The following is a 13,527-nucleotide window of genomic DNA, read 5'->3' on the forward strand; positions in this document are numbered from 1 at the left end:
CCTTTGGACACAGAGGAGAAACTCTGGAAGGAAGGAGCGAACAAGAAGCGTGTGTTGGAAAAGCCCTGTGGGGAGCACCAGGTGAACACTGTCATGCTGAGGAACTCCCTAGCTGAGGTGTGCTCACAGGGACAAAGGACATTATAAACATAAATCTTAGAAACCAGACAGGCTCCCTCCTCTGGAGCAAACATTGAAATTATACTTGAAAATCTGAGTAATATTGAAAACTGGAGCTAAACAGCGATTGAACTTAAGGGTGTAGCAGAAAAGACCCCTCTTCCTCTGGCCCAGGTTGGTGAACTGCTTTGGAGTGAGGTAAGACTGGCATGAGAGGTGCTGAGTGGGACTGTGTTGAATGAACCTCGTCAAGGGCTAAGAAGCAGGCCCACAAAGGCTGAGAGCAGAGAAGGGCAGGGACCGCTCACAGAAGCCTTCTGGTCTGCCTGGTAAGGGCAGCCTGTTGTCTCCACAGAGTTGGGGCAACACTAGGTGGATGCCGTCTCCCGCTTTCCCACTGAGGTGCAGACAGGGCAGGGGGCTCAAGCCCTCAATCTTCACGCAGGTAGGCCTCCTCTTCCTGGTCAGCCCTCTCGTCAACAGCTTCCTGGGTTTTCTGGTGCAACTCTTCGGTCTGTGCCTCAGCCAGCTTGGTTTCGGCTTTCTGGGAGAGCTGGCGCACCTCCTGCACCTGCGACTTCACCAACTGGATGTGGTTCCTGGCCGTTATAGAGGCCTGATCGGCTCCTGTCGAGAGGGACGGTGCACTGAGACCACAGGAAGGCGGAGAAGTCAGGCCCGAAGGCCTGAGCTGCAGCTCAACCCTCACGAGGCCACCCGCCCTGACATCCTGCTCTGAGTTCAGGTCTGCATCTTGCTGCTTTTCAAGAGATGACTCAGTGGTTAAGAGAGCTTGCTGCTCCAGAGGACCCAAGATGGGGAGTACCCCACGTTGGGTGGCTCACAACCACCTGTAACCTGAGCTCCAGGGATCTGATGCCCTGTTCTAGGCTCTGTGAGCACCTACATGCACAGACACCCACAGACACATGCACCAAACTGTTAAAACAACTGGGCTCTCCCCATATAGCCCAGGCTGAGTGCTTCTGTCTTCCTCATAAGGTGCACCACCACACCCAGGTGGGTGCGCCATTTGAACATTTGGGGGGGGGGGTGTGCCTGCACGTGCGCGCAGCTATCCCTGCATTTAAGGAAATGCCCAAATGTGACTTGCAGCTCAATTTAGAAGTCAGTCCCATTCACCTGTTAGTTTGGTGCTGTGCTGCCTTCACACAATTACCACAGGCTAGTCAGCACTTCCTGCACATTGGCAGTGTGGGCTTTTTTAAGGGTCTTTGGCCTGGACTTGGGGTTTGGTGATTAGCCGGGCAAGCCCTCAGGAGAGAAGAGAGACCCCACTCCCAGAACAGTGCGTGTCCTGCAGTGTGTACCACCCCCAGCTTGTTTCTGCATGGGTGCTAGAGATCTGAACCTGGGGCCTCACGTTTGCAGAAGCATGTTAGCCACGGAGCCATATCTTCAACCTGGCATTTTAGTTTTGAAGATCTAACTCTTCCCCCCAATAACCTGGGCTTGGTGTCCATCTTTGAATGTAATTTAACTTTCATTATTCCTTCTATGGATTCCTTAGTTCTTCAACCTAGTTTAGATTTATGTAAAGATTTTATATGGTCTTTGGGTGATGTTTATATTTAACATTTGTCTCTTAGGAGGAGAAAGCAAACACCTGCGTACCTAGATCACGTGTTAGGTTGACATGCTGTCTAGTTATTGGCTATGGATCTGTTAGATGGCACCAATTTCTTCTGGTTCAAGGTGGAGGATGGTGTGCATGTGGAAGTCAGAGGACAACTAGTAGACGCCAGCTAGCCAGCTCTCCCACCCCCCACCATTTCTCCGTGTAGCACTGGCTGTCCAGGAACTCGCTCTGTAGACCAGGCTGGCCTCAAACTCACAGAGATCTGCCTGCCTCTGCCTCCCAAGTGCTGCACCAGTTCTCTTTTTAACACCATTTGGGTTCAGGGACTGAATTCAGGTGGTCAGGCTTGGTGGCAGGAGCCTTTATTTGCCGAGTTATCGCAACAGCCTAATTTCTTCATTTCCTGTGGTGCTGTGTAAACAGAAGAACTCAACAATTTCCAGCTAGATGCACAGCTAGCTCTTTGGGGTTCTGTCCCCGCATCTGTGTGCTTCAGAGGGGACTACAAAGCAGGACAGTGTGCTCGGCAAACCCAGGGACTTAAAGCCTGACCCATAAGCCAAGAGCTACAGAACCTTCTGAGATCTTTGGGCAACAATGATCTCTTCACTTTACATCCCGAGCTCCTGCCCCTCAGAACTGCTGGAGTGATGGCAACACTATCCCTGCAATGACCGGAAGCAGCAGCTTGTAAACAGGCAGAGGCCACTTCCACGTCTCCTTGCGTTAGGTGGGAATGCATCACTAGTGTGGTGCTAGGCCACAGTGCCTCCTTTCCGAGACTAACAACCCCAAACCAGTCCAGATACCCGCTCCCTCCTCAAGTCTCACCCACCCCTTTCATCTACTTTTGTCTTTCAGACTGTGCCTAGTTAATCTTACTTATGGTCAAATGTCTTCTTTTGCCTGATTTTTTGGACTTGCTTTTCACTAGTTCATGCTTCTATTAATTTATTTAGCAGCTGGCTGTGCCTATGGAAGTTGCGACAGCTTGCAGCACTCTGTTCTGTCTGTCCTTCCACTGATTGTCTTGAGGCTCAAACTCAGGTCATCAGTACTCTTCTCTCACCAGCCCCTAAGTCCACTTTGGTCTAATTCACTGAGTTAAAAGTCTATTTATTTTTGATACCTACTCCAGCAAAGATAACCTACCATTCATATATTTATGAGATATGCTTTATAGGCATAACCCCCCACGGACTACTTGTATCTGTGGAGGACAGGGTCTCACATAGCCCAGGCTAGCCTCAAACTGCTGATCCTCCCAAGTCCACCTCTCAGGTGCTGGTGATTACAGGCATGGATCATGTGTGGAGGTCAAGAGGTCAATACAGGTATGCTAAGTTTTCCATATTATTTTGACAGGGTCTCTCACTGAACCTGATGCCCATTAACTGGTTAGGCTGGCTGGCTAGCGAGCACCAGGGATTCTCTTGTGTCCCTGCCTTCCTCATTCTGGGGTTACAGCTGTGTTCCACCACACCTGGGATTTCCACTGGGTGCTGGGGACCCAAAGGTCTTCATGCTATGCTGCAGACACCTGAGGCAGCCCGCCAGCACCAGGAGCTCCTTCGTAAGTCCCCTGTGTGTGACAGACTGGACTTGTTCTCAGGCTCCAAATACTTACACATTTCTATTTATTCCTCCTTTAGCTTGGGACTGTTCTTTAAATAACTGTGATTGTCATGTGAGTGGATGACACATGAGGTACCTGTGGAGGCCAGAAGAGGGTCCTCTGGAAGAGCAGCAAGCACTCTTAACCACAGGGCCATTTCTCCTGCCCCTAGCTTGAGATTCTGAAGAGTCAGGCTTTTGTTTTTTTGAGGGGTCAAGAAACCCAGGGCCTCTGTTGGGCTTGGTGGCACACGCCTTTAATCCTAGCACCTGTGAGGCCGATGCAGGTGATCTCTGTGAGTTCGAGGCCAGCCTGGTCTACAGAGCAAGTTCCAGGACAGCCAGGGTTACACAGAGAAACCTTGACTCAAAAAAAGCAAAAAGAAAACCAAGGCACTACCACTGAACTACACTGCCACCCCAGAAAGCATGTTCCTTCACAGAGCAGGAATGTAGGGAGTGGGCTGAGGGCAATGTGTGACAGGAAGTGACTGACATCAGTGGTACAACAACCAACCTTTCTCTGTTCTTAACTGCATGATGTATTTTCAGGAGGCAGGTCAACACTGTGCATGTGTGTGTGTGTGTGTGTGTAAAATGAGTGTTAATCTGGGTGGGATGGCTCAGTGGTTAACCACTTGTCACTCAGATTCGAGGACCAGGACAGAGTTCGGATCCCCAGAACCCATGTAAGTGTGGGGTGGGCAGGAAGGGCAGCTGTAATTCCAGCCTTGGAAGACAGAGATGGGAGAGCCAATCTCCAAGAGCAAACTGGCTCGTGACAGTAACCACATTGGTGAGCTCTAAGCTGACTGAGAGCCCCTGTAACCACGTCTGTTCTTCAGTTCCCTCTCTGACGCTGTTAGCTTCTATAAGTAGCTGATTTTTCAGTTTTTCCTTTCATAATTTCCACCTTTCTGTGCTATATTGTTTCAGGTGTGTTCTGTTTACACTTTTTCATACCCACGTGGGAGCACATGTGTATACCACAGTGTACAGGCCAAGGTCAGAGGACAACTTCTAGGAATCCTCTTTCTACTGTGTGGGTTCCAGAAACTGAACTCAGGTCATTAGTGGTGGCAAGTGCCTTAACCAACTGAGCCATCTCACTAGCCCTAGAATTACTTTTGTGGCACAGCCTGTTAAGGTTTCTTCGTGTCACCTGCCTGTCCTGGAACTTGCTCTGTAGACCTGGCTGGCCTTGAACTCAGAGATCCACTTGCCTCTGCCTCCTAAGTACACCACTGCCTGGCTGGTCTGTACTTTCTAATAGACTTTGTCATTTTCTGCCTTAACTCAATCCACCATGTTTTCTGTCCCCTCCTCCCAATTCTCTTTGTAGTGTGTGAAATCAGTACCTATTACTTCTCAAAAAGGCTTGCATGCTTTCATTTCCCCACTTTTTAAAAAAAATTTATTATGTATATGAGTGCTCTATCTGCATGTACATCTTTATGCCAGAAGAGGCCATCAGATCCCACTACAGACGATTTCTGGAAGAGCAGCTAGTGCTCCTAACTGCTGAGCCATCTCCCCAGCCCTCTCCACACTACTTTTTACAGTCAAACTTCCAAGTTTTAGAAAAGTAAGTTTCTGCTTTCAAACTTGACTCATGAGTAGTATTTCCAGAAGTGGAGGCAGGTGGGAAATCTGTTTAATCAAATATAAAACTGTAATCTGCTATCAATGATCTTGCATCTACTACTGTCTGGTTCTAATTCCTCTTTCCAGTACCTTCCAGGAGTTTGACACTTCTGAACAGACATCTTTCCGGTAGTGCTCCCACAGGTGAGTGTGAGGACCCCTGGGAGGCGCCTGATGCATTTCTCGGTACTTCCTCAGGAGCTGCCCACATCTGGTGAGCCACTCACTCCCACAATGCTGCTCTCACGCTTCCCCTTCTCAAGTTTAAGTTCTTCCCCAGCAGAGCAGAAAATACAATTACGCAGTAGCGACTTTCCAAACAACCTGCGGGGAATGGTGGTTCATGCCTATCACCCTAGCACTCAGGAGGCTGAGGCAGGAGGATCATTGCAGTCTTAAGGCTGGCTTGGGATGCAGAGTGAGACTCGGTTTCAACATTCCCCTCAAAATAAAATCACCTTGACCCTGGGTGCTTGATAAACAATTTTGTTTGTTCCTCCTGAAAGGGTATATAAGATGGGGAAGAAAGAATAAAGCGAGTCCTGATGCAAAAAAAAAAAAAAAAAAAAAAAAAAAAATCACCCCACTACTTTAAAAAAAAAAAAATATTAGGACTTAATGCTATAAAGCCTCGATCTGATATCCTGCTAGGAGAAAAAGTACACATCTGGTTTGGGACTGGATCAGATTAGATATTGAACATTTAATCTTTTCTCGTAGGTCCACTGGATAGACACCAACAGTCAAATCTCACCTTGGTACAGAAAGGAAAAACAGCTACATTTTTGTGTAGGGCACTAGTAAGAAAACAGAGCTCTGGCCCCGCGCTCCAGGGGTCCCCATTTTCAGGATGTTAACTTGTATTTTTTTTTTTTCCCTGTAAAAAGTCTTACTCTGTATCCCAGGCTAGTCTCAGATTCACAGACATCCTCCTGCCTCAGCCTCCCAAGTGCTAGGGATATAGGCATGAGCCACCACATCCAGCTCTAACACTTGCGTACAAGGAAAAACAAAGGCTCAATTTCAGTCTGGTCACTCCTGACTGGCCTGGTATCTTCCAGGGGAGTGACAATTCTAGCTCCATGTTGAAGTGCCACCCGAGCCTGCACAGACATGCTCTAGCGTCAGGTCTGCGGTCTCATTATTTAAAGGTCCATACGCAGACAACGGCTTTACTAGTTACTCTTCTAGACACTGGCAGCCCGACACCCATGAACGCAAATAAGATGTAAAGCTCGATGTGGCAGCCCGGCCCGCCACTGGGCAGGGTGAGACCAGCCTGCTCTACATATAGTGAGTTTGAGGCTAGCCAAGGCTATATAACAAGACCATGTTTCAAAACAACATAGAAATGGGGAAAACCTCCAAACCAGTGGTTCTCAATCCCTTTTTTTTGGGGGGGGGGGGAGAGGCACACATATCAGAAATCCTGCGCATCAAATATTTACATTATGATTCATAACACTAGCAAATTAAATTTATGAAGTAGCAACAAAAAAATTTATGTTTGGGGGGTACCATGACATGAAGCACTGGGTTCAAGGGTTGAGAACCACTGCTCTAAAAGATATCATCAGTCAGTCTAATCTAAAGTCCTCATTTAACAACTAAACTCAAAGTAAAAAGCACACACACAAAGAACCCAGCCTTTACCTACCAGTTTGATAGGCAGCCTCCGCGGCCATCTCTGAAAGGCCCACTGCAGTCATCCAAGTGGTTTCCAGCTTCAAGTATTCCTGCTGTTTTGAAGTCATCTGTAAGTTCAGAAAAGAGCTCCAGAGACCAGGAAGGGGTTAACACCGATCCTCTCAGGGTAACAGTTTAGACACCACAATGAAGACCATTTCTTGGAAATGACTGACACGTGTGTGTGCTCACCTCGACTCTGGCTCCTATAAGCACCTGCCACACTTCATCTTCCTCCTGTGAATTCATTTTCCCAAGTAAACTTGTATACTGTCGATACAGAGATGCTAACGTATAAACAGCCTACAAACACAGAATAATGAGAGTGTAATTAAGTGAGGCACACTGGAAGGATTAGTGACAGTCACACCTTCAGAAAACAAAGTCCTGGGGTGGTAGTGCATACATGTGATCTCAGCACTCAGGATGTGGCCAGGAGGATTGCAAGTTCAAGGCCAGCCTGAGCTACATATTTAGACTGTCTCCAGCATATAAGGATTGGGCTGGAGAGATGGCTCAGTGGTTAAGAGCACTGGCTGATCTTCCAGAGGTCCTGCATTCAATTCCCAGCAACCACATGGCAGCTCACAACTGTAATTCCAGTTCTTGGGGATCATGCCCTCTCACAGACATACATACAGGCCTAACACGAATGCACATTCAAAAAAAAAAAAATTAAAATGATCTTTTGTCCACTAAGCTGTGGGGATCTCGTTCCTCCTCAGTCAGGCCTAGAGGCCAAGATCAGCCCTTGAGTGTCATGGATTATAGTCCTCAGAACTGCCAGTGGGCAGCCCTGTGTTCCTGCCTCAGACATTCGAATGAGAGGGAGGAGGGGGAGGCTGACTCTGTTACAAGCTCTTGCAGAGTTCCGTTTCCAGAGCGCAGGACATATGGACAGCCCATAACCAACCACCTATGATTCCACCCCAGCCTCCCTGGGCACCTGCCTGCACTCCAACACATGCACATTGGCTCTTCATCCTTGTGCCTCACAGAGTTGTACAGTGCAAGAAGCAGAGGCATCGTCCGGGACATCTGCTACATTTGTATTGTTTTTGAGACAGGCTCTCACTATGTCCACTAGGCCTGTCTAGAATTCAGAGTTCTACTTGCCTGTGCCTCCAGAGTGCTAGGATCACACACAAGCCTGCCCTTTAAGATTTTCGTTAGCAACAGAATCTCTCAATTTGAGCCCAGCCTGGTCTACATAGTGAGTTCCAGAGCTATACTGTGAACTCCGTCACCAAAAAAAACTAAACATTTCCGGGCAGTGGTGGTGCATGCCTTTAATTCCAGCATTCAGGAGGCAGAGGCAGACGGAGCTCTGTGAGTTCAAGGCCAGCTTGGTCTACAGAGTGAGTTCCAGGACAGCCAGGGCTGTTACACAGAGAAACTCTGTCTCGAAAACAAAAAAACAAGCCGTAAAAGTGTTGTTGGCCATTCAGGCAGATTCAGAGAAAAAGAAACGTGTAGATGACTTGAAGACTGCCCTGCTTGCTGTGCTGCTGCCCGAGATGGTTCCCCAGACAGTCCTCCTCCAGAGCAGCTAGGACTGGAGCCAGGGACCGCTGCCTGCTGGGAGGTGAATGTATGTATCACGGACCCTCTTTGAACCCTAGTGAACCAGAGGAGCTATTTTAGGTACTAGGCTATCTGCCTTAATCCTCATCCTCCTGCCTCTACCTCCCCAGTGCTGGATCATGTGTGTGCACCACCACTTGTTGAGAATAAACCCAAGGCAAGCACTCTAAATGAGCCACCACAAAAACCCAGCCTTGGCAACATCTTTTTTAAAGGACCAGACTAAGTATTTGAGGCTCAAGAGCCTTATGACCTCTGCTAAAGGTACTTAAACATAAGGCTTGTGAGTTCCAGTAAATTACAAACGAGCTATTAGACTAGATATGGTTGTGAGCCATAGTTTGCAAACTGCTGGTTTAGCAAATCAGTGCTGAAGAGGGAGTGAGGCTTGTAGTTCTGTAGAAGAGTATTTGCCTGGCATCATAAACCTCTGGGTTCCATCTCTCCACGCTGAAAAACAAAACCAAAACTGCACAAAAGGAGCCATACAGGGCTGGAGAAATGGCTCAGAGGTTAAGAGCACTGGCTGCTCTTCCAGAGGACCCGGGTTCAATTCCCAGCACCCACATGGCAGCTCACAGCTGTCTGTGACTCCAGTTCCAGGGCATCTCACACCCTCACACCAATGCACATAAAATAAGGTTAAATAATTTAAAAAAAAAAAAAAAAAAAAAAAAAAAAAAAAAAAAGGGAGCCATACCTTCGTATACTCGGTGATTGCTTCGATGAGAGCGTACGTGGTTTGGGACAGAAAGGTGGAGGTGCTATCGGTCACCAAAGATACAGCCCTCCTCATTAATGCTTCGTTACTAAGAGAGTGAGGCTCCGATTTCTGAAAGACAGATGATTTCCAACCTGAATAAAGCTTAAGATGAGGACTAGATGGTCTCAGATCCCCTGCGCTTCGTGCGTATGAACCTACAGCAGCACACTTCTTTGGGGTAACTTTTCAGGCTTTCTGTTTGGTAATTTAAGATAGCACAGGGACATAATCTCAGGGTAATGTTTCTCTCCACTTTCATTCACCTGAAAACTGAGTGTCAAGGGAGCTGTGGCAGTCACACAGAAAACTACCAAGCCCGTGTTGAGGTATTATTAGCAGGAAGACCTCAGAGATCCGATGTGAACTGCACGGAGTCTGACGGTGAATGGGTGGACGTGGGAAGAGAACCTGAGAAGACTGAGTAGAATGCTTGGGGACAGGGAAGAGCTCTTCACTATAACCTCAGCTATTACACGGACAAACAAAAATCACTAGGACCCTACATCAGAATGGAGGGATTTGGTCACTCAAACTAAAAACCTGTGGCTCCTCATCTAAATAACCTTTCTTCCTCCTCGACAGAGACCTCGCTGTCTCAAAACCCACTGCTCTGTGATCTACTTACTGTCTTGGTTTTGCTGTGTGGAGTGTAGAACCCCAGAATAACTGTTAAAGCAGCCTATGAAAGTTTTTAATACGTGAATAAATCAAGGATTTCATCATATCTACAGTTCATACATACCTCAAACTGAAGGGTACACAGATGGACAACTCTGCTCATAAGAAGGGAAATGCTGAGATAGCATCTGAAAACCTGAGTGTAACAATGCTAACTTTACAATGTTTTCACTCATTTCCGGCGTGAGCACCACCAGTTTTTACAGATGATGGAATCCACACACAGAACAGCCAGGTAACTTTCCCTAGAAATCACATCCCTAGTTAAACCTCAAAGCAGACTTTCTCCGAAACCTGTGAACAAAACTGAGGAAGGCTCTAAAGGGCCGGACTTGGTACTGGAGAAGCTAAGACTGAAATGGCTGAGGTCCCTGGAAGGAAGGGAACGAAAGGCTGGTTGGCACAGAGAAAGGAGACTGGTTAGGGTCCCGGGGTGCAGGCAGAACTGGATACAGCTTGGCTCTGTCTGTAGCATGTGACGGAGTCGTGGGAGTTTGGAAGAGCAGAGGCCGCTGCAGGAGCGTGACTGCAGAGCTCTAGTCCTGTGGCCCAGGACTGACGAGTACCCAGGACGCAGAGAAGAGGGCAAACCCCACAACTCTCAGAGAAAAACAGAGAACACTGGGGGCTCGGCTGCTAAGGAGGCACTCGGCTGCCGAGCAGACAACCCGTTCACCCCCAGGCCAACTCCTGCAGCTGTCCTGATACCTCACCCACCACCCAAAATAAATGCCATTTTAAGAGGGCTGTCTTGTCAGTTCAAGTGGGCTCTTTAGAGCTGAGGTTCAACAGCATGCAGATGACAGCTGAAATGAGACAGAGGGGGTGTTAACTAGCCTCAGGTGTTAAAAGTACTTGCAGTAAATGGATACAAAAGTATCAGAACTATTTTGCTGAAGTGAGCTTGCTGGTTTCTTATCTAGCTCTTCTCTAAAGCACATAACCAGTGATTTCAAAAAAAAAAAGAAAGAAAGAAAAAAAAAAAAAAGACATTTTCCTTCCAGCTGCTCACTATAGCTCCACTGGGCTCTCACTGACATGTTGTAACTTTCTCCCTACGGAGACCCACTCCTCTGTCTCAGCAAATGACAATTCACCCTCACTCCTCTACTGCCTGCCAGTCTGACGACCACCATCTCATCTAGACTGTAACAGTAGCCCTAGATAAATAACCTTAAAACCTATACAAGATCATAACAGTCCAAGAACAAATCCTTCGTGGCCTGTTCAGAATAAAATCTAAAGCCTCACTATGATCCACAAAAATCAAAACACAGTATCTGATCCCTGGTTACCTCTGTGGCCACACCTATTGTGGGAGCCCGTTCTCGGGTTCCTTGTGGCTTTACCCAGCAGGTCCACATAGAGGATGATTAGACCACGGGCCTGAGTGCAGGTGTCTGGGATGGTCTGCACTTGGCTGTGCTGGGGGAGGAGGTCTTTTGCTCCACCCCTTGGCATCTCTATAAAAACCCTGGGGCAGAGACAGTCGGGTCCCGTTGGAATAGGTTCCAGGCCCTCTCAAGGTTATCCTTTATTTTTTATCTGTTTATCTCCGCAAGATTCTCCGTAATAAATCCTTCTATCTAATATTTCCTGCTGCTCACACTCAAGAAAACTCTGGGGAGCTGTGGGGTTGTTGGGTAAACGCCCCACAACCTATTAAACACTTCCTCGTCCACTCAGCCCACCTTGCCTTGCCGCACACCACACAAAATTCAGCTTTAGGCTTTTACCCATAATCCTCCGCTGCAGGCTTCTCCCTTCCTTAGGTCATTACCATGGTGCAGTCTCACATTACTCAGAGTAGCTTTCTCGAAGCCCCCTTACACGAAGGGGTCCCATCCCACTGCACCCTAATTCCTTCAGATTACATCACCAGCTGACTTTTCTGTCTTTCTTTTGGTTTTTTGAGACAGGGTTTCTCTGTGTAGCCTTGGCCATCCTGGACCAGGCTGGCCTCAAGTAAGTTAGCCTAAACTGGCAGGCGGGATCTAAGACGGTTGCCAGTGACAGCCAAGCAACCTCTAACTTCCTCACAGTCCCAAGGAGAGTCAATGGATGCACCCTCCAGTGCCAGGACAGTTGACGATTACCTCAGTGAAAACTAAACCATTAAAAAAAAAAAAAATGGCATATGAATTGCCAGGAAATAGCCACCCATTCTCAGAAAAACATGATTACTCCTCCCCTGTTTTAGCCTACCACCCCACTTCTTAATTCTTTTGAAATATATTTTTAACTTCTGGAGCTTGAGAAGCTCATTTGCAATTTCTTTGACTTCTATGTTTGGTACAAGGATAAAGGTCTACTTCCCAATTCAACTGATGCTCAGATTTTCACTGGTTCCTCAATTCAGGTGGTGGAGTAGGGGCAGGAAGGGGAAACAGTACTGTTCCCACAACATCATGATGCAATGAAATCGGGAAATCTGCTCAACTCTGAGAAGATGCCGGTATAGTACAGTGCACACAGCATCATGGGAAGCGGCACTTGTCAAACTATGGCAGCTTCACTAAAATGGGAAAGAGTCGCATGCCCGTCCCATACCTGAGCAATAGGAACTGCACACAGGGTCATGCCGAATCCAGCCAACATAGTTTTGTGCCACGGTCTTATCAATTCTGAGAAACAGCGTCTCTTAGAGTTAGCCACGACGGGAGCACGCTGTCCATACCTGGAAACATAAGTCGCGTTTTAAAAAGCACAAACCAATCTGTAAAAGGCTCTTGGATCTGCAGGAGTTGGACCAAGCAGGAAACTAAATGAGGAAGTAGCAGCGGTCTTCCAAAAAATAAATAAATAAACCACAGGGTGGCCTGTTAAATCCCAGAAACCGACAGAGGTGGTGGCAAGCCTTTAATCTCAGCCCTCAGGAGTCGGAGGTAAGCGATTTGAGTTCCAGGCCAGCGAGCGCAACAGGCCAATGCGCTCGGGCGCTTTCCACTAGGTGGAGGAGTTTAAAAGTTGCCTCGGAGCCGCTCAGCGACCTGACGCCGGGATAAAACTCTCCCGGCCCGCAGGATCTGGCTCTGGACCCCGGGCGGGGGCTCCAGGTGTCTCTAATGGTCCCTGCTAGCAAAGCCCGGGAGCCGGCAGCCGGAGGGCGCCGCTGGCATCGGGTGCCCGAGTCTCCCGGGACGTGGGCTAACCCCGCGCTGCCAGCCCAGGCCTGCAGCCAACGCCGTGACCCGTCTGTCCCTCGGTGTCCCGGGGCACTCTGAGCTGACTGGAGGCTCAACGGCCCCAGAAGGGCAGCGGGGCTTGGAGGACCCGCTTTCGGGAGCCCGTGATGGAGGACGGGCGACGGAGGCGGGGCCCTCCGCAAAGTTCGGAGGGAGGCGGGACTCGGCGGCCCGCGGCCTGGGGCCGACGCGCTGGCCGGCGCTGCGGGGCCCGGCTCCTCTCCGCCGCTTCCCGCCCTCTGCTGCCGCTGCCGTACCTGAACAGGGAGGCGATGCTCCGGCACGTCCAACTCCTCAGAGCCGCCATCCCGCGGCGGACGGACGCCGGACGCACACGCCGGAAGTGACGCAGCATAGCGGGCAGCGGGGTTAGCGGGGCCGGCTCCAGGGAACCCAGGGCTTCGTGGCCACGCCCCCTTCCAGAGGACGCAGTTGTGATTGGACAGGCGGGAGGGGCGGGGCGGGAGCGCTTCGGAAACGGCTCTAACGGTCGCACCTGGCGTTCAACCGCTCGGACTTGGGCGCGGAACGCGGCGGGCCCCGGGGCTGGGGAGGGTGCTGAGCGGGGTCGCGCCCCCGGAAGGCGGGCGGAGGGCTGGGATCGGGGCGGGGCCGCGCCTGGAGAGGGGAAGGTGCTCAGCCTGGGGGTGCTG

General features: G+C 49.3%; 1 protein-coding gene and 1 non-coding gene across 4 annotated transcripts; one reads left to right on the forward strand and one right to left on the reverse strand.

Moving 5' to 3' along the window:
- Positions 1–180: 180 nt before the first annotated feature.
- On the reverse strand, positions 181–13,278 carry Diablo (diablo IAP-binding mitochondrial protein). Of its 3 annotated transcripts, none has more exons than XM_059249210.1 (6): positions 13,132–13,274; positions 12,240–12,366; positions 8,949–9,080; positions 6,857–6,967; positions 6,636–6,732; positions 181–747 (listed from the first exon to the last, which is right to left on the reverse strand). In XM_059249210.1, exons 1-6 carry the CDS (start codon positions 13,227–13,229, stop codon positions 551–553), a joined length of 762 nt encoding a protein of 253 aa, XP_059105193.1. In that variant the 5' UTR covers positions 13,230–13,274; the 3' UTR covers positions 181–550. The 3 variants fall into 3 exon arrangements, with proteins under 3 accessions (XP_059105193.1, XP_059105194.1, XP_059105195.1); XM_059249211.1 differs by lacking the exon at positions 13,132–13,274 and adding an exon at positions 12,842–12,976; XM_059249212.1 differs by lacking the exon at positions 12,240–12,366 and having other exon boundaries at positions 13,132–13,278.
- On the forward strand, positions 7,347–7,483 carry LOC131898720 (small Cajal body-specific RNA 20). Its single transcript, XR_009376022.1, has one exon. It is a non-coding gene; the product is annotated as a small Cajal body-specific RNA 20 (non-coding RNA).
- Positions 13,279–13,527: the final 249 nt, after the last annotated feature.

Source organism: Peromyscus eremicus, chromosome 23 (genome assembly GCF_949786415.1).
Source record: "Peromyscus eremicus chromosome 23, PerEre_H2_v1, whole genome shotgun sequence".
Lineage (NCBI taxonomy): Eukaryota > Metazoa > Chordata > Mammalia > Rodentia > Cricetidae > Peromyscus > Peromyscus eremicus.

Excerpts from the sequence above, each read along its gene's own strand:
- Diablo (XM_059249210.1), bottom strand. The coding sequence starts at position 13,229 with ATGCTGCGTCACTTCCGGCGTGTGCGTCCGGCGTCCGTCCGCCGCGGG. Across the intron at positions 12,367-13,131 it reads AGCATCGCCTCCCTGTTCAG|GTATGGACAGCGTGCTCCCG; the intron begins GTACGGCAGCGG and ends TTATGTTTCCAG. Across the intron at positions 748-6,635 it reads GGAGGCTGCCTATCAAACTG|GAGCCGATCAGGCCTCTATA; the intron begins GTAGGTAAAGGC and ends CCCTCTCGACAG.